General features: G+C 32.0%; 4 protein-coding genes across 7 annotated transcripts in view; 2 read left to right on the top strand and 2 right to left on the bottom strand.

The window, feature by feature from the left end:
- Positions 1-122: 122 nt before the first annotated feature.
- On the bottom strand, positions 123-7,839 carry LOC113395037 (SET domain-containing protein SmydA-8-like). 3 transcript variants are annotated; one of them, XM_026632578.2, is made up of 3 exons: positions 6,666-7,839; positions 488-651; positions 123-372 (listed from the first exon to the last, which is right to left on the bottom strand). In XM_026632578.2, exons 1-3 carry the CDS (start codon positions 7,837-7,839, stop codon positions 193-195), a joined length of 1,518 nt encoding a protein of 505 aa, XP_026488363.1. In that variant the 3' UTR covers positions 123-192. The 3 variants fall into 3 exon arrangements, with proteins under 3 accessions (XP_026488363.1, XP_026488371.2, XP_064076653.1); XM_026632586.2 differs by lacking the exon at positions 6,666-7,839 and adding an exon at positions 3,206-4,543; XM_064220583.1 differs by lacking the exon at positions 6,666-7,839 and adding an exon at positions 1,011-1,153.
- Positions 7,840-7,881: 42 nt separating this feature from the next.
- Positions 7,882-16,416, top strand: LOC113395065 (rhodopsin-like). The gene is made up of 8 exons (XM_026632612.2): positions 7,882-7,900; positions 12,224-12,365; positions 12,592-12,757; positions 13,350-13,483; positions 15,313-15,529; positions 15,689-15,773; positions 15,957-16,106; positions 16,256-16,416. Exons 2-8 carry the CDS (start codon positions 12,224-12,226, stop codon positions 16,370-16,372), a joined length of 1,011 nt encoding a protein of 336 aa, XP_026488397.2. The 5' UTR covers positions 7,882-7,900; the 3' UTR covers positions 16,373-16,416.
- On the top strand, positions 8,907-11,429 carry LOC113395075 (visual pigment-like receptor peropsin). Its single transcript, XM_026632625.2, has 7 exons — positions 8,907-9,226; positions 9,434-9,596; positions 9,783-9,910; positions 9,982-10,204; positions 10,346-10,430; positions 10,642-10,788; positions 11,036-11,429. The coding sequence occupies exons 1-7, from the start codon at positions 9,130-9,132 to the stop codon at positions 11,171-11,173; spliced, it is 981 nt and encodes a 326-aa protein (XP_026488410.1). The 5' UTR covers positions 8,907-9,129; the 3' UTR covers positions 11,174-11,429.
- A 772-nt stretch (positions 16,417-17,188) lies between the features above and the next one.
- The window catches only part of LOC113394278 (monocarboxylate transporter 12), a 36,346-nt gene continuing 28,190 nt past the window's right edge, over positions 17,189-25,344 (bottom strand). For both annotated transcript variants that reach the window (XM_026631525.2, XM_026631523.2), the window contains exons 3-7: positions 21,037-21,156; positions 19,936-20,160; positions 18,993-19,775; positions 18,716-18,916; positions 17,189-18,445 (exon numbers count right to left, since the gene is read on the bottom strand). In XM_026631525.2, coding sequence (XP_026487310.1) covers positions 18,300-18,445; positions 18,716-18,916; positions 18,993-19,775; positions 19,936-20,160; positions 21,037-21,156 — 1,475 coding nt within the window. In that variant the 3' untranslated portion in view covers positions 17,189-18,299. The remainder of the gene's footprint in view (positions 18,446-18,715; positions 18,917-18,992; positions 19,776-19,935; positions 20,161-21,036; positions 21,157-25,344) is intronic.

Genomic DNA, 25,344 nt, shown 5'->3' with positions numbered 1-25,344 from the left:
CTATGTTTGTCAACGCTAAACAGTACTCATTCTTCACTGTACCAATTTTTTACATCAGGGATTTTATTTAAAAAGAAAATAAATAAGTGGTACTACTCGTGCGACGCGTGTAAATAAATAACTTATTTGGCAACTAAATGAATTTTCTAATTTAGTTCATTGACTTTAGACATATGTTATATAATGACGATATTATAATGTATTAGTGACTTTGTCTGGTGAATCAAGAATAAAAAATCTTTCTTCTTGTGGCTTATCGCAGCCTGGCCCGAGGTATTGTCTTCTCAGTTCAAGATCTGGTGGTGCAGATATGTCGCCTTGAAGAATATTATAAGCTTGCTCTATGGTTATCTCAATTTCCGACTTCAGTTCCTGAAAATAGTAAATATCGTAAGAAACCTTATTCGAAACTTTCGAAAAAATATGACACTACAATGTAAAGGTTGGGTTATGACTATTCCTTCTGACTCGGGCAAATTATTATTACCTCATACTGGTCTGGCGAGCGGCGGGCGCGTTCTGCTAGCGCGGCGTGCAGGTGGTAAAGCAGCAGGCCACGCAGGTGCGCGTCGCCCGCGCCCAGCGCCGCCACCGTACGCAGCGTGCCGCGGCACAGGCTCTCTTTCAGTTCCAAGCGAGATTCCGATAGCTCTGAAAATCGATTTACACTTCTTATCGTATCTTATTTTTTTATAACGAACAGTACCTAACTTAATAATTATTGTTGTAATATTTAGTAGTATGTAATGTACCTACACATCACACCCCTTGTTAATGAAAATCGACTCAAACTTGTTTTTTTTCAAATGCTTTTAATATTTTCTCTTTACATAAAAATTCATAACGTTTTATTATGTTTTTACCCATCACATAACATTAATTTTAACTATTTTTGAAAATATTCCATCACATATTAGAAGTGTGAGCCAATTGGTGTAGTGAACTAGTTGGCAATGTTTTTGTAACCTTCAACTACTCTCCTCTAAGATATATGAATTGTATTTACCAACCGTTACGAGTCATTTTTAACACTATTCTCACATCACGTGACTTTTTCTTATAAAGATTAATGTCACTCCGGAAACACAATAATTCGAGCAAAATACACATGCATTTCACTTAAAGGACCAAATTTCGAATTTCAGAAATAACGTTTTACTAACGGAAGAGGCAAGCCGATCCACCTGGATACGACGTGTGGACGAGCGTTTTTTGCAGCAGCACCCATGTCAACAGCGGTCAATCGAATAACTGACTCACGCGAATAATTGTCACTGACTGTTTACCCCGCAGTATTATTGTATGTCAGGACACAAAGAACTCGATGCCGTTAATGACTTTTAAAATTTACACACGGCCTTAAAGTAATATGCATTCATACTCGCGTTTATGATGCCTACGTACATACGAGTATGTGTTGAAATTGCGCAGTGTGCTGACGCGTAACATTGCAGTTGTTAAACTATATACAAAGAACAATTTAAGGTATTTTGTATTTGTCAACAAGAAAAGAGCACCTACGCGCGTTGTTTCTAAAAGAAAATTGTTTGTAATGAAATAAATTTCATAATAAAATTAAATTATATTAGATAGTAAATTAAAGTTAGTTTCATAGCAAATACTACACCTTAAAATATTTTTAGCCCCGCTTGAACGTAAATAAGCTCGTTACAATAAATTTTAAATTTTTATATTAATCCTTTGAATAATTCCATAAACAATGACGTTTTTACTTTTACGTCGAAATTATTTTTTACATTTTATTTTCATTTCAGTTTTCACAAAAAGGTATATATAGCATTACATAGCATTACAAATCTATATATATATATATAAAATGAGATGATAAATAATAATTTACAATTAAATATCAATTTCATTAATTAATTTACACGGAAGATAGTTTTAGCACTAAACAATTTTAATAAGCGCTAATATTTGGACAGTTTACTCTTTTATTGATCTAAAATAAAAGCAAAATATTTTAAACATTATAAATATAATATCACATTACGGACTGAAAATAAAAGGTCCTTAAAAATACCAATAACCTTAGTAATTATATTTTACGATAAAAAGCCCCCTTCCACTTTTTTCTTTTGAAGCAATTTCACATTCTATATGCATATTGGATGAAGATTTTTAATTTGTATTTTATTTTCTCTAAAAAAAATCATAGGATGAAATTGTTTTGTGTTTCGTAAGCAGTGTCAGTAGTTAAACAAATTACTGAATACAAATAGCGATATAATTATAAGTGTTGAAATTACCTTGATTGTAAACATCGTGACCTACATATCTGTTATGCGAGACGCACCAAAATTAATGACTTATGTTTATATTACATGGAACTATGCCTTAATTGTTTTAAGTTATTATTAATTGCTCATTTATTAAGAAAATAAGTCATGTCTTTAAATTGCTTTATGTCGGTTCGAAGGGTGTGTGAGACGATGTAATAAGGAACAAATATATTGGAACCCATTGACAGACGGTTCATTGAAGATCCTTTTTTCAACAAACCGTAATTTTTAAAAATACATAAATAAAGATCAAATTTTCCCTTTAGGGCGTCAAATATTACAAAAGAATATTGTTTATAGAGTGTCATAAGGACGTTATAATTATGTTAATCGAATTAGTTTAATGATATTATACTAATATTAATAAAACAACTGAAATAACCTTGGCATAATGAAAACCGCATCATGTCCTAGAAATTCTATACTGTGCATGTTATTATAATAGACGGTTTTGTCACGTTAACTCACTATATAAACAATACGCATACAGCTATAATTGCTTTTACTTATTTTATGTTATTGTTAAAAATATTGAGCTTGTTTATACATTTTGACAGGTCAATTTAAGACCCAAACGAAAAAAAAAAATAGTTTAAAAAAAAGGAATAATAAAATATAGTTTACTGTGTAAAATTTATTTTTGTCCTAAGCATTCCTTTCGTTTATACGAATAATAATTTTTATATAGATTTTCGCGATTTCGAATTATTAAATATGAAAACGTAAATATTTATTAAAAGAGCATTAGTGTCCGTGACATCAAAATAGAACAAATACTTAAATATACTTCAGCTTTAACCTACCATAATTATTGTGATGTTCATCAGCAGTTTAGTTAATTATATACTCCATATAGTTACAGAAGTTAGTTTTGTTAGCGGATTAATGTGTTCCGTATATACCCTTAATGTTGACGTCATCTGTAAATCCAAGTTTGATTGCCAATCTTAAGCGTATGTCAACAAATACGTGATTTGAATACGGGATGAAAATAGTCAGGCGTTGTAAAATATTATTTTCCAGACGTATTTCGTCGTCCAGTCTAAGAGTTCCCACAAGGCTTCCCAACACACTTTGTATCATATTTATTTTTGTGTAAGGTACAAATATTTTACAACTGTTACAAAACCATTTTGTTTGTAAATCTAAAGGATTTTTAGGCAACAAATTTCCGATGCAGGGCTTGTTAAAGCATTTCAATGCTGACAATTTTGTTCCCATCTCTGTGTTATCGTTGCATCTCGTACAAAAACACCAGAAGTTCTTGGATTTATAAAGTTGGTAGCGACGAGCAGGACTACACCACAAAAGACCCGTGTAACAACTGGTTATTTCATCTCCTTTCTCTATATCTTTAGTTGCAAAAACAGTCATTAAATAGTTTGATGTAAAAACATTTCTAGTATTAGGAATGCAACTATGATTCATAAAGGAAGATAATGGATATAAGCCCCTTAATTCAATCTTGTTACCGATTAGGCTATGACTTATTCTAAACGAATTTATTTTAATAATTGATTCAACGATATTCAGAAACTCAACATGTTGTTCTGGTAAATAATAAATACACTGTAATTTATTTAATTCTTCAAATGTATCTTTTATTTGGCTTCTTTGAAATAATCCCAATAAATCTCTTTGTTTTTCAGAAAGTAACAAAAATTGTACGTATATTATCATGCGCGCCAGTACCAGAGGTGTTTTTTCAATTTTGTCCCAATTGTTTTTCAATCTCCAATTATTACAGATGAAAGAACACAGTTTAATGTGATCTGAGGAACCATTGCAGATATCGGAGCAAACATAGGCGTAACACTTTCCACAAGGATAACACAAATCACTTATATGAAAGCAGTTGGAGCAAATTTTTTTAACTTCACAGTTCGCTCGAGGACCATACACAGTAGGTTCATTGGTAAAAATAAGGGAACCTTTATTTATACGTTCTCTTGCAAATAGACCTCTTCCACCGAGGGGTGAATTAGTAATTACCACTTTAAAAGTCGACTTCACATTACTAGAAAAATATAGGGGCAGATTTTCTAATGTTGCTGGTCGTGTCATTATGGTTTGGCTATTTCGCGATATGTAGTCAAGATAGGAATGCTTTAGATTGACTGACGGCCTTTATCGTTCCAACGTCGATATTCGTATTTAACCTATTATAAAAATAGCCATATGGAATTTACTGAATCATGGAGCAGATTACACACTTCAAATGTGACGTAATTCTAAAGTAGGTTTGTGGCTTTGCTCTTTAGTAAAATTGCTACATTGTTGCATATTTTTACACCTATAAAATAAACAAGAAACTCGAATTCCGATTTATTGTAATGTCATGTAAAAATGAACATTTATGTTCATATAACATTAATTTTGTTTTATAACACCACTGACCTTAATTATTAATAATAATATTAAGATTTTTTTTTCTTTTCTTTTGTCATATAGGTGGCAAACGAGCACGAGGCTCACCTGACATCTACAACACTGGGGGGCTTGCAGGTGCATTGCCGGCCTTTAGAAATGTGTATGCTCTTTTCTTGAAGGTTCCTAAGTCGTATCGGTTCGGAAAAACTGCCGGGGACAGCTGGTTCCACTGAGTGGTTGTGTGAGGCAAAAAATGCCTTAAAAATCGAACTATTTTGGATTTTTGGACATCTAGGTGGTGCAGACGAAATTTCGAATTTTGACGCGATGTCCCAAGGTAAAATTAAGCTGGGATTAATCGAAACTTTCGCCGTGATAGAGGCGGTAGAAGAGGCAGAGTGATCTAACATCGCTACGCAAAGCCAAAGGATCAATCAGTTCGGAAATGGCTTGATCGTCGATAATTCAAGGCACTCTGCGTTGAATGAGGCAGAAGCTAGTACTGGGGAGTACCCACTCAGAGGTGAGAGCAGTATTCCATGTGAGACCGAATTTACACCTTGTATTGTTTTAGGCGATGGGCTGACGTGGAGTACCGTCATGCCTTGCTGAGCATACCAAGTTTTTTTCGATGGGAAAGTTCTCAAGTCGTGGAGATACGACAATTGGCGATTTTTTAGCTAACCGCACACACAAACTTGTGTCTTTTTGCGGTTGAATTGGACTACGTTAGTCGGAATTAAATTAAATTATTAAATTAGAATTCTAGTAAAATATATATATAATTAGAAAAGTATAAAATATGATATAGTATGTGTAAATATAGATTATGCCCACCAATTAATCTAATCTAATTAATCCGTAATTTTGCACTTGGCTCAAATATACCACTAATAGTTTTCTCCTGCGGCTTCTTTTTCTGTATCTCTGACAACGTTTGCACGCTGCATGCAAGCTTATTATGAATGATTGGTTAAGTCATGAAGACTTGAAAGAGTAACAAAGAAGCAAAACCACTTTCACTTTAATAATATTGGTTAGCATACGATTAGTCGAAGGAAGTGAAAGAAATATTTAAAGGTTAATTAATACATAGATAATATTTGTGAACTGTAGCTCCGGGTGATCGTGTACGATCTAAGGAAAGTTCGTTTCTGTTGTTATAAAATAAGGGCTAATGGAAAACATTGCAATAGATGCAATGTTGACTTTATTACGAATTCGTAACGATCATGAATTGCATTTTATGAAATGATAGCAATACCTATATTTAGCATATTTATATAGTCGGTTTGCGCCCACTATCACTCTGGAATTCCTAAATTACATCAGCTCATTTCCGTTTAGGTAATTATATATATACAAATATTATTAAGTTTTTTTTTGTATGGTAAAATAGAAATAATTGAGCTGTCGTTTATCTAACATTTTTCAATGAAAAATAATACTTTTATGATATAAAAAAAATATTATAACAATTATAATTTAATTGATGATTCATCTGACTGATGTGTACAAGATTGTGTACAAGTGTGTGGTCAAACACTCTCTATTCCCTCACAATCATAATTCGATACGACGGCGACACTCACCGGAAAAACAACCGGAAAATGATATCTACAACATTATTGCCGTCCTATATAAGTGACTAAATTTCTTTCCCGACATCTTCCGGGTAAAATTCGCAGTTACTCCAGCATTAAAAATATTATAAATTAACTAATGCTAAATTTGAAGTCAGTCGGACCTCTAGTTTCGGAGATTTCCTGATAATAGTCAGTTTATAAGCAATTTTTTTACATTTTTTAATATTGTGATTAACTTTTGAAAGTTAACTTGTGTATTCTTATATTTTAATATAGCATCAAATCCAATAAATTTATTTGAAGCTGGGTTAATATAAAAAATACATTTAGAGCTCATCGAGATATTATGTCAAGATAAGTATTAACACAATGGTGAATTTTACATAAATTTCAGTTTATAACTCACCATCCCATCGGAGCCCCTCAATTTCTCCATACTCCCATATCAGCCGACACTGTAAATCTACGACGATTTGATTGCTTTTTGGAATATATCTTGTGATTCTATTCAAGAAAAAATTTTCTAATTCATAAATATTTTCAAAGTCTAAGGAACCCATAAGACTTCCTAAAGCACCTTGTATGGTGGTTATGTTTCCATGTGGGACTCTCAAGCCGCAGTCTAAGCATCTCCAAGCTGTGTTAAATTTTAATGGTTCTATAGGCAACAGTGAACCCGAACATTCCGTAGAGAAACATTTGAGGGCTGCCAAGAGAGTTCCCCTTTCGGTCGGATCGGCACAACGTTCACAATTGCAGAAGAAATGTTTTGTTTTATATAGATGAAGTCGCCGAGCAGGTGTGCCCCATAACATTCCAGAATAGCAGGTAAATATTTCCGTGCCGGCTCGTATAGGCTTTACAGCTTTTACTGTCATTTGTGAATCCGCGTTAAATGTATAACTGGTATTTGATACGCAATTATGATTCATTAGAGAGGATACGGGATATAATCCACGCAAATTCATTTCTTTTTGTCCATACGGTGTTGCCATTTGAAATGCATTTGCATCAAGTATACACGTAACTAAAAACAGAAATTCTTCTTCTTGCGGTAATATATCAAAGTATTCTTTTAAATTTCTTATTTCACTTCCATGTTGTGGGTGAATATGTGCTTGGAGGGAAGTAAGAAGATTTTTTTGGTCTTCATCCAATAACAACGCTCGTATAGATGTTAGTGCGCGTGATAATAGTGTGTCATCGACGTCCTCAATGGGCACTTTGTTAGACCAACAGGAAATTACACTACAGTCACTTAAATGGACACCGCTGTTTTGACACTGCTCTGAACACAATAACAATGCACACTTAGAACATTTGTGAAAAGTATTACTATCAATTTTCTTACAAACAGTACACCCACGTTGTATATTTGTTCCGGAGCGTGGACCATATATAATTGGATGATCAACAAATAATACTTCGCCGGTTTTTATGTCCTCGGTAGCGACGAGGCCTCTGCCACCCACGGGAGATTCGAAGATTTTCCATTTCATTTTATGTTGTAGGTCATCATTACAGGTAATCAGACCAAGATGTTGATCGACAATTAGCGCCAATTGTTCTATCGGGATCATCCTGTCGCAACTCGTCCGGTGCCGGCACTGCACTGCGCACTCGCTGCGATTATACACATCAGTAAGTTTGATAACATTAACTAGGTACTGATCAGATATACATACATCGCCAAAATATGCCCGATCTTCTCGATAATTAAGCGAGTTCGATATACGTGCGCTGGCCGTGCGTGCTAAGCATAAGCATACCTGACGTTTTTCACTCGTCAGTTGCCAATTTCGTTATGTCGGTATGCTCTATATACATTATATGTATGTCAGACAATTTGCGCGGATAATTCGTTTAACAAAAATTTAGTGACGCGACTGCAAAGACGACACTGTATTTTAATTTTCTTTTAAGAAAATCTGTATTATATAAGTTAGTTATTTTTAAACAGGTGTGAGGTAACCAATATAATTATATAAACAGGCCAAAGCTATTTGAAACAGCTATGTTCAAGGAAATATTTGAAATACCAATCGTATGCTATTTTATTTTTAAAGTTTAAGAAGAAAATTAAAAATGATAGTACAATAGCAAATTTTACGAAAAAGATAAATCTGATTTTTTTTCGAACACAAAAGTAGAAGAGTCTGTCCTTTAGTTTCCCCTAAAAGATTTATAATTAGTTTTGATGTTTAGTTGGCCGTTTAAGACTCAGGGTTTTCAAGATTATGATGATGACATATTTATATATTATCTTAATTTATTAAAATTATTTTAATAACTATACTCAGAACACAATAACTCTGTTTAAAATGGTACAAATGATTATAACAAAGATCGCCAGTCCATATTCAGTTGCTTCATATGGAACCTAACCATTGTTATACCAAGTTCTAAATTTGGTTTTCAAACGTAAATAGAATAACAGATGTGGAAGTTTAATCATTATATATTTAACTCTTAAACTAGTTTGCAACAAACCTCCTGATCTCTTGGCTTTATATTAGAACATTCTTAAATGAATATATTTTTTCACCGATTTCCTGAAGAAAAAGTTTTCTTTTTGGTAGTACTGACTAAAACGTTTTTGTCAATTTTTTTTAACTGAATCTATTTTATGTTTAGTTAATAAAGGTATTTTTATGCCCTAAAATACGTTTACGCGTTTGATGTCGTATACAAGTGGCACCAGGAGAGTAATATGATCCTTGTCTTTTGTTTAACGAAAGCCTGTTGGTTCGACAACCTGGCCAGTCTCTGTGATCACTTCTCCTATGTGGACGTTTATGCAAAATTAAAAAAAAAAGTTTTCTATTTTCTTTCACTTGGTGCCAACCGTGACTTAAGGTGTGGACGTTGCAATGCAAACATTGTTTGATTACAACGAGGACGAATGTCCCTGGTATTACTTTGATAGTTCATACAAAACCCTTTTGGGAGCTTGTCTCATCGTTTTTGGTAAGTTTTGTTTGAGTCTTTAAAAGATTAATTGAATAAGAGACTTGCTAAAAACTTTATGTTATCCTTTTTTTTAATGTTCAAATGTGTGTAAAATATGATATTTAGTAGAAACTAGATTCCCGGCACATAAAATCCGAAATTATTCGTTACATAATTCATATGATTATGTCAAAGCATTAAAATATGTGAATTGGTCGCTGACAGGTGTATTTGGGGTGCTGCTTAACGCTTGGCTTTATGCCACGTTCATCCACAGTCACCTGGTCATATTTAAAAGTCATGTTCTGGTTCTTAATCTTTGCACGGCTTCACTGGGAAGAAATTTACTTGGGTTTCCATTCGCAGGACCATCGGCAATAGCAAAGAGGTAAGTTGGATTACGAAACATTACAAATTTAATATCTTAAAGAATTTTATATTTTTTACTTGGTAACCTAAACTGCCAAGTTAAGCTCATAACCTAAAGCTTCGTCCAATTTGTACTACGAAATTACTACATATGATAGTTTCCATTAAATCAAGTAAAAATATGTAAGTCTAACTTTAATTTCAGATGGCTGTTTGGTCCAGCTTGTTGCCAACTATTCGCTTTTATGAATCAATTTTTTGGTGTCTTTCAAATGATTGCTTTATTTGCAATAGTACTGGAAAGATATTTGCTAGCGAGATATTACAGGCGAGGTTAGATATAAATTACAGTGTTTGCAAATTTACTCAAAATTCATTTTTTTTATGAAATTGTAATATTTCAGAAAGAAGTGTTTACTTTAGATACTACTGGACATTAATCGGTGTATGTTGGATGATGGCAGTGATCTTTGCCGCTCCTCCTTTATTTGGTTATGGAATGTATTCCTGTGACGCAACTGGTACAGTGTGTGCTCTATTATGGCCATCACTTAATTCTGGTGCAAGGCAATTGGGTTTTAGTGTGCCTTATGTCATCGTATGTGGAATAATGCCAACTGTTGGAATGTAAGTGTTGCGTTACAATAATACTTAGCATATTTTTTTATTTGATAAACAAGCATTACTATCAATTGGAAAACACATATATAGTACAAAGTAGAAAGTTACATATATGATAAAAATATGCATATATTTTTTGCATTATAGATTTTTCTTTATGGGGAAAGCTATTCGATTGGAAAGAATATATTACAGGAGCGAACAACAAAGGGATGAGAAAAGATTGACAAAGGTGATTACTTTGAGATATAATAGTCCTTAAAATATTTAATACGACTGTTACAAATTCGAGTCTTTTTTTGTATAAGAAAATCGTTATTGATATTGTAAATATAGTTAAATGTCTATTATAATTAGTTTTAACATTTTTCCAATTTTACGATATTATATTCTTTGAGTTTGGATAGAAGGTTGTACTGTTAATTATATTTTTCTATTATTAGTGTATTCATATTCTGTGTATAACTACGTTGGCGCTATGGATACCAGCAGCAGTACTGGCGGGATGGCAGTGGCTGCCGCTGTTGCTGTACGGTTACCGACCACATGTACCACAAGTGCTTGCCCTATTTGCACCAATAGCAGCTGAGGTATGCATGTAATTTTTAAACAAAATGTTAATTTACCCTGTATATATTACGAATTAAATATTTATAGTAATATTTTATAGTTTTCATGTAGATTGTAGGTGTATTGTTTTAACAGTAAAGTTATATTTATTTTCTTAACGAAAATTCATAATTTATTTAATACATTCGTTACATGTGACTCTGTTGAAGTTGATTTATTTAATTAATATTAATGATGCAGGACATTATCAAATTAAATTAATTTCAGGCAGCGACTAGTGTTCCTGTGTTATGTTATTTAACAGGAGATGAGAGACTTCGAGCGGCTTTACTGGGTCGGATGAGGAAGCACTACGCCCTGTTACATCCGGAGCGCGCCAAACGATATCGAAGAAGCATATATTAAAGCGAAATTGAATGGAAAACTTCGTAACTGAATAAGACAACAATTTGAAAGCGATGTAAATCAGCCTGTAACAGGCGGTTAAAGCGGTCCAAATAGTCCATGAAGTGTTAATTTCGGATTTTGTTGGGGGGAGAAGAAAATGGTATCCAAATGGTCGTTAAAGGACGCTAAGCTTAATTAGCGAACTCCAGAATTGCGACGACACATGTTTTGTACTTACGCTTACGTTAATGACGAATAAACGACTACAGTTTAATTTAATGTTTATATTCATTTAAGTTAAACCTCTTTCACCGATGAAATTACCCATATTTCATTGTATGTTTGAGAATTTAGTAGGTAGCTTTAGTTCCTCAGTACTAATAGTACTTAGATCGTTCTAATTATAAAAAAAAATCCCTTACTGCTAATGTTTTTAAGCCTATTATTTTAAAACTGCATTGACGACACACGAACACAATGCATGTGGTTATAATCTTGCGGGCGATTTATCAAGATATATTTATAGTTCTAGAGCATGGCCCATATCACTTAGCTTTTAAATAATGTAGGTTAAAAAAGCTCGATATACTCTATGAATCTATAATAACGCAAATTTAACGAAAATTAAATGAAGTTATTGATTATTAGTTTCGAGATTATTCCTTCTACTTTTAGAATTATTTGTAATTGAAATTGTAAATAAGCGGCTTGTTTCTACTAATGCATTAAATTTAATATAAGAATATTAACATATTGAAGGTGCATTGGTTGAAAAAATTTATAAATTTAAAAATCTTCATAACATAAATAAGGCCAAAATATTTAAATATAGTTAGTTTATGTTTTACAAAAATCTGAAATCGTAGAAAGAATGCTGTACAAACTCAACAGAACAGCTAATTATAGTACTTATCCTTTTGTCTAAAGAGCGTGTGGTTTTCATGTGACTCTAACCATGTATTGGAGAAACAGAGCGTAACCGAACCTGTAATACAACTGCAACCTGAGACTTAGAAATCAGATCTGATTAAATATACTTGATAATGTATAAATCGTTTGATGTCTTAGATGTATTGTGGCACTTCATCGACGCTGTCGATATCACAGGACATCAGTAAACGGCTTAAGATGGTTACTCAGAATTGTATGTGGAGTGATTTATTCGACGATCAATCACGGGCTAATTTGGAAGGGGGATACGTAGCGACAGGTACCTTTTCATTATATATCAAACAGTCATTGATCTTATCTATTTTTAAATAACTATAATCGATCACCTTGGTTTGATGCTTCGTATTTGCATGATCAGATCTTAGAAGTGTGTTTTTTTCTGAATGTTATCTTCTCATATAAATTAAATTCTTGTTATATATTTTTATTTAAGAAGCCTTCAGATTAAGGTACCAAATTTTTATTCTTGTTTGTTTTATTTTCAGGGATAATTTCATCTCTTCTTGGTATCTGGCTGAATCTTGCTTTGTTATTGACTAATCTAAGATCAGACTTGAGCTACCGTAATCTGGCTTTTTTTACGGTTATCGCCTGTTTAAGACGAGCTATCTCCGTAGTCACCCACCTCCCACTATTTAATTACTCAGAGAGGTACGTACAAACAGGAGCAATTAAATGCTTGTCGTGTAGATTATAAATTCCGTTTATAAGTCTAGCTTTGAGCCAAAAGCTGTTGGGACAGTGGAGAGACTAATTGACTGCTGTTTGTGTACACGTAGGTAGCAAATGAAAACATATTTTAAATAAATAAATGAAAGTTAAATGTAGGCTTAACAGTAGCCTTAACATAGCCTTAACAGTAGCCTTAACAGTAGCCCTTCGTGCTATAGCAGGTTTAAGTACTAATATCATTGTTATAAATGTCTCATTCAAACTGAACTGCATCTAAAATAGATTCACAAAATATTTGTATTAGGTAGTCGTTCTCTAATCGGTTCGTCTATTTTTGAATTATAAAAACTTAAGTCCATGCTAGATAATATTTAATTTATTCTATTAAGGTTACAAATCGTTATATTGGAACTATAGATTGTTTTTATATGTAAGTATAATTTTTCCGTGGTTTAAGAAAATATAGGATCGTACCATACAGATATATAAGTTTATAATATTATTATTAAATTTCAATATCTGTTGTGAATTAATTATTTGATAAAATGATATATTATTTTAATTGTTTCAGTTTGAAATATGAAACTCAAGACATATCCTGTGATATTTCTGGCTTTTGGGATTCATTTTGGTCTGTGTACGAAGTTGAGTGTTTGACACACGTGTGCATTGAACGATATGTTATAGCTAAGTATACTACTAGAGGTAATAACCTAATTCAACTATATGTATACATTCGTCCGTTGTGTGCTAAATAATCGTACACCATGCTTTACGTATACACACACACTTATTTCAATATCTCGTAATATTTTAAAATTTTAAAGTTTTAGCAAAGTGTAAAGTATCCCTTACGTAAAACTTTAAAAATGTATATATTTTATATGGCCACCAACCTAGGGAAATTTTATATGGTATTTATTTTGATTTTATACCGCCCGGTCACTGAAATTATACGGAATATATAAGTTTGTACAGATACAAACTAACTAAACTGCAACTGAGTTGCCGTAAACTTACGGACGACCCGATTTTTTTTTAATTTCCCACTTCTTACTACTTACGGAAATCTTCTATTTTTAATCTTCGTAAAGTTTGTATGTAAATTTTTTACTGTAGCCAATTATACTAAAAAATGAGGTACACAATCTGGTAACATAAGATGATGAATTTTTTACTATATATTGTAGTTTTGACAGCTCTTTCTTTAAAAGCGCCTGAATTGAGCATTTATGTTTAAAAAATACGTAACAGTTCATTATACTAGCCAGTATTTCTTTCTTTTTATTTCATAGCTTGTCCCTTCTGAAACTATAAACTAAAATAATATGAAATTTCTATATTAATCGAATAAACAGTTGTTGCGTGAAACCTTTTACGCAACAACTACTTATCTTGTTTAATTGGTGGTAGGGCTTTGCCCGTCTGGGTTAATACCACCCACTCGTTTAATATTCTACCGCCAAACCGCAGTACCCCGTGTTTTTATATTCCGGCTTGAAGGGTGCGTGAGCTAGTGGAACTACAGGCACAAGGGACATAACATCTTAGTTCCCAAGGTTGGTGGCAAATTGGGGATGTAAGGAATGGTTAATATTTCTTACAGCGCCATTGTCTAGGGGCGGTGATGACCACTTACCATCAGGTGGCCTATCTGCTATATTATAAAAAAAGAAACCGAAAAAAGCAAACATACTTACCCCTTTATAATATTAGTATGGTTTTGTTGAATTTATAATAGGAATAAATCTCCTACGAGATGATGTTTGGGGATTTTTCTGCCTTTTTCATAAACCTTCATAAATGGTCATTCCTGCTCATAGTTAATGTAACTAATAAAGACCTTTTCATTTCATTTTCATTCCTTTCAAGTTAATACGGCGATAAAGGATATAAGATGATATAATGTCCTTTGTGCTTTTAATAAATGACGTTGGTTCATTAACCCTTGAAACCGGAACAATGAGCCAAGCACAAAATGCTGGCAGTAAAATATCTGGTACTTTGAAAGCAAATGGCACTTTGTTTACCTTAGGACAAAGTGTTACCGTAAAAAACATTCAAAAATATTTATGCGTATTTAGACGGACTGTCAAAGCAGCCAACTCATAGTAAGTGGACATTGGTATTGCAAGAAATATTAATCATTCCTCGTATCACCAATGTCCCCCCACCAATTATGATGGGCACACCCTTGAAACCGGAACACAATAATACGAAATTTTGCTGTTTGGCGGGAGAATTAATGATGAGTAGGTGATTCCTACCCAGAAGGGCTTGCATAAAACCTGATATCAAGTAAAGCGATATGCCTAACCACCGTGTAAACGCAATGTTTTCATTAAAAACAAGAAAAGCTGAATTTAATAAAACGAAAATTAAATTTAACTTTTTAATATTTTTGCAGTAAACGTTTTCGTGCGTTAAGTAATTATATAAACGATGATTAAAAAACTGAATACAAGTTAAAACTATATAGGGAATTAATTTTGTACAATAATTCGATTTGAAAATAAATTAATATGTTTTTGCAGGGTGGCCGATTCAAAAAAACCACTACATTTTGTATCAAGGATTATGTCTGTTTTTTGCTAGTTTATATTCATTACCGCCTTTATTTGGAGTCGGTCAATTCGGATATGATTTTTCATGCCAATCTTGTGTCTTGGATATGGTTTTACCGGCTACGTGGCAGAGATATGTTGTCCTTGCAATATTTTTGCTTCGCAGTGTAAAATCAACAGGATTTATGTGCGTATTAAAATGTTTTTATACGTTATTTATATTTAAATGTTTTATTTATTTTTTTAACAAATAATATATTTTTTTATGCCTATACTATAATCATTATAAAAATATTTCGTATGACTGATTTTTATTATTTCTAATTTAGGTCTTGTATCGTTTTAGGTTAACGATGCTGTTTTGGGCAACAAATTTAGAAGCGAAATACGATCAATCGGAAAAATTAATGAAAGAAATACGATTTACTAAGGTAATCACTTATTTAAACAACTTATTAGGTACATGTTTGTAAATGAAATACATACATTACAGAAAATGTCATGAGATCAATTATGCTTATTGCATTATTTATATATAATAAAAATGCAGAGAGTTTTATTAATTGATTATATATTAAAAATAAAATTAGTATATTTTATGAATTCAATTTCAGAGTGTAATTGTTATAACTATCGTGAACCTGCTTTGTTGGATGCCAATAGCTGCTATACGAGGATGGGTTGTGCTTTCGAGTCTGCTTTCTGATGGTGTTCCATTTCAGCCCTCGGTCTCAGCAATACAGTGGGCGGTATGGATTCATTGGGTAAGCAATTGATACATTTATAAGGATGTCATCTTTTGCTTATATTATTATATTAATATTATTATAATAATAATCACTAATGTTTTTTTTTTTATATTAAAAGAATATAATTAGAAGCTATTGTTTGAAATAATTGAAATATATTTTAGGTGGCGCCTGCGTTTATTACAATAGCAATGTTTCTTGTCGACGCTAAAACTCATCAGAAAATGATTCAGATTTTTACAGGTGGTGATAAAATTGATAAGGTTGTTAAGAAAGAGTAGGATTCCTATTCTATACTCCAATGTACACATATATAATCTATACGTTTTAATATATGCTAGACAAATCATACATTTAATTTTTGTCAACGATTATTCTAACGTGTGCATAGCTTTAAGAATCGATGTATTAGTGCAATATGTATAAGTTAATACGATGCATATTCCATTGAATTAATATTAAAAATGTTTTTTCAGTCAACTATCAAACGTATAGTCCTTATGTAAATTGTTTTTTTTTTGTGATTTATTACAAATTGTGTAATATTTATTTGTAGGTACTCGTAGGTTTTTTAATAATATTATGTTTATTTATATAAGTTAAAATAAATATATAAATATTGAGTCGCTGCATTATGAAACAACAAATTAAAAAATTGTAAGGAAGATATTTTTTTTGATAAAAATAATAAATTTTGGGTTTAAAAAAATGTTAACGTTTAAGTTTAAGTTTGTAAGTGTGTTGTTGTGAATTGATAAATTATATTTGGCATATCATCATTCAAGTTTAGAATAATAAATAATCATAAATTAATCTTAATGTAAATGTAATTGAGGGTATAAGTATTTTTTATACACGTGGTATTCCCTGGAAGGCGAGTTTAAATTCTCACAGTGAGCCACAGTATCAAAATAAGTTATAACATCATGAACAGGTTATCGATTAATGTTTCATTTACAACTTCTTAATATTTACTAGCGATTTCAATGTGAGTTTTGATGTCTTCAATAATGAATGATGCATTTTAACTTATTACGATTATAAAAGTTGTATATACAAAAACAAAATATTCTGAAAAGGTTAATTAAAAGATTAACTCAATTGCTGTGGTAACTTTAATAATCAAAGTCATAGTTAACATTCATTCACATTGCAATCGTGATTAATTTTAAAATCGATATTATTATAATTTAAAAATTTGTACGAAGAATCGCGCTGCTCTGTAGAAAATATAATATATAGTATTGATTGCGTATATTCATATAAGTCAGTCTAATGTAGTGTACACAATGCAAAGTGAAGGTCCGATATTTTTAACTATAATACATATCGAGTTTGAAAAGTTTTTGAAAAAATAAACATGATTATTAATTAAATAGCTTATTAATACATTGTTTGCGAAGATTTAATCGACTAGCGATAACATTTTACAAATCATATAATCAGTTATTTGAACCTCAATAGCATTCTACCCACATTTGGTCCACAATAAGGCCCTTAATGCGTTATTTACATTTATTTATTTATATACAATTGTAAAACAGCTTTATGATACACATGTCTAGTTTAGTATATTAAATATAATAACATTCAATATTTGTAAAGTGCACTGGTTCCTAATATTATTACAGGAACATATAATATTAAGGATACATAGAGTATGATTTAAATCATTAATACAGTATATTTTATTTGTATTTAATAAATAAAAAACTTGTTAAGCTTGTATTCATTTCGGGAGTTATTAATTAGAATAATTAAATATTTTACAATTAAAATGTTAATAAGTATAAACAAAGAATATTATATGTATATAAGATTAATTAAATATAACACTTTAAGTGTATAAATTTGTTGAAGTTCTTTGGATTTCATATAAACACTTTGCGTCTTAACTTATTATAATTCTTATACTTCATCTTGTCTTACACACGCTTTATAATCAAAATTATCACACGCACTTTTCACATCGTCTTTGGAATGAGTTTGATTTACGTTAATTACTAAACCGCATTCATCTATTCTATCGCTATTTACATATTCGTTATTATCTGCGTCGTAATTATCTGTAACATATTCGTCTACGATTGTAGTTGTATATACCCTGTTGCTGTAGGTATCCTCCGTGGATCCCATGGAGGAAGGTGTCGAGGGGCTGTTGAGTACGATCACTGGATAATCGCATCTCATCCCTCTAAACGCATCCTGCTAAATTTGCTCTAACATCGTATCCCGATTAGCGACTCGTTTCTCTAACATTGGTATAAAGAAAAGGATGAGACCGCTAACGGATATCGTACCGCCAGCTACGTAGAATCCCGGCGCGTATGATTCCAGCGTGTCATACAGCCAACCTGATAACAAATAATGAAACGTCTCAATTAATAAACATCCTGTCAGTACTATGAGACATGTAAGTCAAGTTTGGTTAAATAAAAAACAAGTCTGAAAAACAATAGTTAAGATTTAAATAGTATTAAGATTGGTCCAATATTGGTTTAAGATACTTCATATCTCGTCATAAATAATTACTTACTACTTATGCCATTATGAATATCATGTGATTTGAATAAAAAAACATATGTTTTTATAAAGTAAGTCACTCAAATAAATATGAACCATACCTGCAAAAGGTGGTCCAATTAGTGAGGCGATTCCTTGAAATAGTAAGAGGAGACCAAACGCATTTGTTAACCTCTCTATACCAAGAAGATCAACTAATACTACAGAAGTTAAACCGACGTAAGCACCAATAGTAAAACCAAATGTTGTTGCATAAAGTGCGAGTCCCCAAAATTCCCAGCAGGCCATTGCCATTGCAGTACCTAAAACAGATATATTTTGTTTAACTCTTTGTTGAAAAAAGAAGAAAGAGAAGAAGTAAATTTTTGTTATACTTACTTATTCCGGCAATAGTAAGGCATAAGTTATAGGCTAACAAACGATTAACCCAAGGTTTGTCACTAATGTACCCTAAAATAATCCGACCGACTAAGTTGGATGCACCAATTATTGAAATTAAGTATGCTGGGTCTTCCACTCCTAGTTTCTCACTCATAGGCACTGTATACACGTATGGTATATAAAAACCTATACTAGTCAAAAAATTTGATAGCGAGAATAGAATAAATACAGGATCGACAAGAAGAGAGATATCAAGCATTTCTGCTAGAGCTGCTTTTGATTCCTGAGAACACGGTAACCATCCACATCTCTGTTCACGTTCCTCTTTTTTTATTGAAATTTGAACTCTGTCTGGTGATGCTCCTCTGAATTTAGCTAGACTGGTCATACTTCCTTGATAGAGTACATCTGGTCGTTGCATAATACCACTACCGTGTCGCGAATGGGAATGGTGCTTTTGTTCGTGCGGTTTGTTTAGAGCAGGTTGGGAGAGTGTTAGTCTTGCGACGTCATCTTCAAGTTTTCCATTTGCCCGCGCAACTTGTTCTGTACTCTGTGATCTTTTTAGGGGTGATTTATTTATCTTAGGCAACATTGGTTCAGTAACAGGTGTTCTTGGACGCTCAGGTACTGGTCGGAACAATAGTCCCAATGGAATACAGTTAAGTATAAAGGCTCCAATAAGTGCCATCGCCCCTCGCCACCCATAATTTGAAATAAGCGCTGATGTTATAGGTGCAAACAAGAATGTTCCCAAACCAGATCCGCATACCGCTATACCTGGAGAAAGTAAATACATTTGAAATCAAATATCTTTACATAAGTAAAATAGTATATCAAATCAAGAAGTTTCCAAAAGTAGTCTAGGTGATAATTGTCTTAGTTCGTTAAATTGATTGAAAACTAGATTAGGTAATGTTGATAGGCATGGAATACAAACCCGTAGCAAGACTTCTGTAACGTTCGAACCACACAGTCACACTAACAATAGCAGGTAGATAGATGAGGCCAAATCCGACACCAGCTCCGATGCCGACCGTGAAAATGAGGGTTGTCACGTTGTTTGCAAAAGCGGACAACGTCACGCATGCGGCAGATAGTAGCGCCCCTGCTACCGTCACTGAACGACATCCCCAACGATTAACGAACGAACTTGAGATTGGACCTTCAAAAGAAAAAAATTAAGTCTTTTCAATGACAATAAATAAATGGCAGTAACATTTATTAAATTCACGTTATGGTAAAATCTGATGTAACTATAGCAGTATGTCGGTATGGCTAGTGAGAGAATATATAAAATAAAAATATTATTATCGAAGAAAAAAGAAAAGTTCTATAATAGATACGTTTTTGTTAACTTATTTATTATTATAAACATAAATAAACATACATTCATCACACGACGGCGTAAAATTGTTATGTTGAAATTAATCATTACTGTTTTGAAAAGGTATCTAACTGAGATACAGACTTTATTTGTACAATATTTAAAATACTGATGAGTTTGAAACCTCGAGAGTTTATTTGTCTCCCACATAATTACTTAAAAGCTTATCTCGGAACCGAGCGGCGTTGCTAACTGCCAGCTTCATCAAAAAGTCTTATTTCATGAATATTATTAAGTTGGTTTTCAGTTTTAATTAAGTTATATTTAATATTACGTAGGGAAAAGTTTTGTTTCTGTTAAAGGGATTCATGTAAACTATATTAATCTCATAGATTTGTGAATAACATAATATTATAGTTTTCAGACTACAGCAGGCCAAAGTATCTTTTGTTTTAGTAAAACGAATTAATTTAAATTACTATGAAGTAGCTTAGTTATATTAACTTAGGATTAAAATACTATGTATGATAAATGTTGTTAGAATTTTGACGGAATTATTATATTTTAAATTTTAATAATATTAAAAAATCCCTGTGAAATATCTCATATAGTAAAATAAAAGGTATTGGTTATCGGCTATACGAAAATAATGTTAATCTTAAATCGACATGAGATAGGGGAAAGCTATTTTCGATCAATTTATAATATAGTTACCTGAACTTAGCGTGACCCCGACAAGGATAGAAACGATCCACGCAGTTTTGCCTTTGCCCTCATTGAAGTAGGTCAGGAACTCAGCATAGAATACTCCGAACGAATAGGTCATGCCATCGGCTGGAACAAGCGATATTTACAATGTTAATGGTCAAAATTTTAATAATTTTCGGTACGTTATACAGTCAGATTTGATACAATATTAAATATCAATATTTAAATATATTTTTTCGTTTACGTTTCGAGTGAATAAAACTATGTTGTATTTATATCAAGATTTTTGTCGTTTAAATTTTTCTTTATATACACTTTTATTTTGAATAAAAATATGTAATTAATTCGAATTAAAAGAAAACTTCGTGTTCAACGGTGACAAAAGATATTGAAGAAACTAGCATGCCTCTGATGGAATTCTGTCGCATGTATGTATGTACATACATCTAAATTGTAGAGCTTGGAATTGCAGAATGAATAACCTCTTAAAACTTCCACGTAATCGGCGATTCCTGTGTCTAACGATGGGATTTTAAAGTTACTATTTTTGTTAGTTTGTTACTTCATAGACTTTAAAAATAGATTGGAAAATCTCGAATATACCTCAATATGTACAAACAGATCGTTTGGTTTCGATTAGACTTACGTAACTTGATAAGACTAAACACGAAGAATCTTGCCAAAACCTTCAAATGATACGATGTTCAAGGGTACGATATAAATCAATAATCGAAAACACTTTCAAACAATTGACAATCGTACACAAGTCATTGAATCGTAGAAATAGATGACGCAAATGAAGATGTGGGACAAAAATGATTCACTCTTCATTGTGGCATTCGATCTGATTCACTTGATGTGCTCTTATCGTCGTGACAGACTTTTAATAAACTAGGGTAACATGATAGACACTACGTGGCATAGTATAAACACAATATCGACAGCAACTGACACCACGTGTTCTTTCTTATACAATAGGTTGTGGTCTATTTCAAACGAACAAAAGAAGACGCTTACACAAGATCCCCATAATTAAACAACAAAGAAAATAAATTAAACGTTGCAGTGGTATTTATGTTAATAAATATTTGCATTTAGTAATCAAATATATTTCTCATCATGTGATTCAGATAAATGTTAACTAAACATGTTGTACGCGATTGCTTAGAAAACATGGATCTTTATCAATATTGCGGACCCAAATTCGAGCAAACATCACTGAGTCATGTGTTTAATTTGTTATAATAATTTTTCTAGTGAAATGTTTATATACATAAGATCTAAAACTTGTCCTAAATAGGCGGGAAGCCAATTCCCCGCAGTTACTGTTCTTTTATTACACTACCTCAAGCTCGAGACTTACGGGATGTTTTTAATAAAGTCGGTATACATACAGTTGCTTTACAATACGTTTAAGTACAACAATATTATGTATATTCACAATAATATAGATATTTTCGAAAAAAACGGTGACAATCAATGTATAGACACGAGGAGGAAATATAAACTAATAACACATAGCTTACAACTTCGCAAAGTTAATTCTTCCTGGGGCACGGTGTCCGTTTCTACAATAAAATTCAACGGTTATTTTTAACTTGGCCTATATAAAAATATATTGATAAATAAGGCATATTACTCAATACAAGATTATATTAAAGATAAAAAGCGTGGATTTAGTATTTGTTGGTTTCTAAGCTGTTTAGGTATATATTTTAATTGTACTGTACTGCCATAGTGTAATTTAATTTCTTTTTAACTTCGTAATGTATATTTTTAATTGTTGTAAATCAATCAATATAATTTCAGTTTTTCTATTAAGATAATGAACGAATAACATATACAATAACTATTATATGTCTGATAAACACACAGATTTGATTTATCTATATTTATATCATAAATGAGAAAGTAACTCTGTCTGTTTTTTTGTCTCTCTGTTGGTATATCACGGTCAAACCACTTAACCAAATTTTATTAAATTTGGTATAAGGCAAGCTTGGACTCCAAGGAAGAGAGTAGGCTATGTCTAACACTTGTCGATCAACTTCTATAACACGAGCGAAGCCGCGTGCAACAAGTAGTTATTTATATATTATTTCTAGTGACACACCACAGCTTTCCACGGGTAACACTGAGTAGACAGTCTCATAATTTTACGAACGCCGTGAAAGATGTCAGGAGGAATAATTATTAGTGGCTCAATAGCGTTCTGTGTATTTCTGTGTTAGTGTGTGTATGTTCATGTTATACATATATAATAGACATATACATCACATGCAGCTTGCCTGCACTTTAATTTGCAATCTTTAATATAATATAAAAGTTGTTATTTGAAGCCGCAATTTAAAAATATTTTTGCGTTAGAAAAAGCGGGTAACCCGTCAAGCAAATAATATTGCTTAAAGATTGATCGCCCGTTTTTAGTGCAATTAAAAAAAAAGTATTTTAGCTGTTTGCGAGTAAAGCAGGTTGTTTATTTCGTATTTTCACAGAAATAACAATATATTTTACTTTAAAATGCTCTACGCTTTACCCTTTTAATGTGAGTATCTATTATTCATTTTGGTGAGTCGTCCGCCCCTGACCGCCGTAGATTTAACTCTGTCTAAACATTGGACGAAAAAAAAAAATGGATGTCGATTGTCGGGTTAATATCCAAAAATAAAAAGTAAATGGATTTAAAATATAACAATGACAAAGGTGAAATTTAAAGGGAAGACTCACTGAAATAGATCGAGACAGCACGTTACGTATCCTTTAATGTTATGATCACAATAACGTTTATTAATATACGTTTTTCCATCAAAATCTATGAACGATTATATTTCAATACATTTATGCAATATTATTGATATAAAAATTAACTATAAAGGTTCAAAGTACTATCGATTTGTGTATGACTTGTTTAAAATAAAGTTCAAATGCACTTATGATCTTTATAATCTTTACTGACTAGCAATGAAATGAATGCCTAAAATGGATGACCCTTTTTAGTGTCTCTTCAATGAGGACAGCACATCCTCATACCTTGAACTTTGTCAATTTCACCCTTCAAATCATAGAGAGATGATTTGAGAAAAACAAAAGGGAAATGATTAAATATATTTTTTTGTTCTAAAAACTACATTAAGTCATTGGATAAGAAATAAAATATTCTCGTTAAGCGGTTAAAGTTATCATGCTTTAAATATTCTACGCAGTCATGTTATTTGGAAATATTGTGCAATTAAAAAAAAAAGAAAGTCTGTTATTGGCTTTCGTAACATCGAAATTGCGATCGGAAATTTTCGTGTATTTTGGTTGTAAAGAAAGGGTAGGGTAGGGTAGTAAACACGCTAGTGCTCGTAATAAGAGTAAAAATTGTAAAAAAGTAATATCGACTATTGATTTCTGCCGTTTTTATCTCACTCCAGTCAAATCTTTTTTGACTCAGAAGAGAGATAAGATATGTATATTAAAATGGAAACGAGGGCAGCAAATATAACAATAAAAACTAATATATAGGGCATTATTCAATTAATCATACGTCCGTTCAATTCGGATAATAGAGTACCTACGGACGAATACATACACAATCACAACAGAATCACAGAACATGGAATTATAGAAATGAAAATGATAAGCATCATGACAAACGAAAACCATAGAATGTATTGCGCATTGGAAAAATATTAGAAAAACTAAAATTGGTATCTCCTTTTGAATGTTTTTAAAACAATAATCGAACAATATTATTTGTACCCGTTAAATTCGTTTCAATAAATTCAATACTATTTTTTATTACAGTTACTTTAAATATAACTTTATTGTAAATTCACACTATTCTATATCTTATAAAAAATATTTTTTATTCCATTCCATTCCATAACGTCTGTTTTTAACAATACGGCCCATTCCAATTTGACAACCAATTTCAAAGGAACTCAATGAAATTAGTAACAAAATTTATTATACCAATATACTATGTAAATTTGTATACAATAAAATTTTGCAAAATTTTGTCCAATAACGAAAAAGGCAAAACGTTCAATAACTTCGTAATACTTGTAGTTACATTTGGCGTAGTGAGACTCGCGCTATTAAATATACGTCAAATTCATAATATACGTGATAAGCTCTCATATTGCTGGGAAGGCTGATATTAGATAACCCCTCACGTGGCAATTGATATTGTATACACGCCCACATGGATATGGTCCGGGAGAATATAGGGAAACATAATTTAATTCTTGAGACCTACCTATTTTACCAGGCTTTCACTCATATTCGTTTGAGTTTATTACAATATCGATAATTTATTTACATTAAAAT

This window comes from Vanessa tameamea, chromosome 4 (genome assembly GCF_037043105.1).
Source record: "Vanessa tameamea isolate UH-Manoa-2023 chromosome 4, ilVanTame1 primary haplotype, whole genome shotgun sequence".
NCBI lineage: Eukaryota > Metazoa > Arthropoda > Insecta > Lepidoptera > Nymphalidae > Vanessa > Vanessa tameamea.
Note: the sequence above shows the minus strand (reverse complement) of the source record. Positions and strands in the feature narration are given on the sequence as shown.

Excerpts from the sequence above, each read along its gene's own strand:
- LOC113395037 (XM_026632578.2), bottom strand. The coding sequence starts at position 7,839 with ATGATCCCGATAGAACAATTGGCGCTAATTGTCGATCAACATCTTGGT. Across the intron at positions 652-6,665 it reads TGAGGGGCTCCGATGGGATG|AGCTATCGGAATCTCGCTTG; the intron begins GTGAGTTATAAA and ends ATCGATTTTCAG. Across the intron at positions 373-487 it reads GCTCGCCAGACCAGTATGAG|GAACTGAAGTCGGAAATTGA; the intron begins GTAATAATAATT and ends TACTATTTTCAG.
- LOC113395075 (XM_026632625.2), top strand. The coding sequence starts at position 9,130 with ATGCAAACATTGTTTGATTACAACGAGGACGAATGTCCCTGGTATTAC. Across the intron at positions 9,597-9,782 it reads CCATCGGCAATAGCAAAGAG|ATGGCTGTTTGGTCCAGCTT; the intron begins GTAAGTTGGATT and ends CTTTAATTTCAG. Across the intron at positions 10,789-11,035 it reads TTGCACCAATAGCAGCTGAG|GCAGCGACTAGTGTTCCTGT; the intron begins GTATGCATGTAA and ends AATTAATTTCAG.
- LOC113395065 (XM_026632612.2), top strand. The coding sequence starts at position 12,224 with ATGTATTGTGGCACTTCATCGACGCTGTCGATATCACAGGACATCAGT. Across the intron at positions 12,366-12,591 it reads AGGGGGATACGTAGCGACAG|GGATAATTTCATCTCTTCTT; the intron begins GTACCTTTTCAT and ends TTTTATTTTCAG. Across the intron at positions 15,530-15,688 it reads GTAAAATCAACAGGATTTAT|GTTAACGATGCTGTTTTGGG; the intron begins GTGCGTATTAAA and ends GTATCGTTTTAG.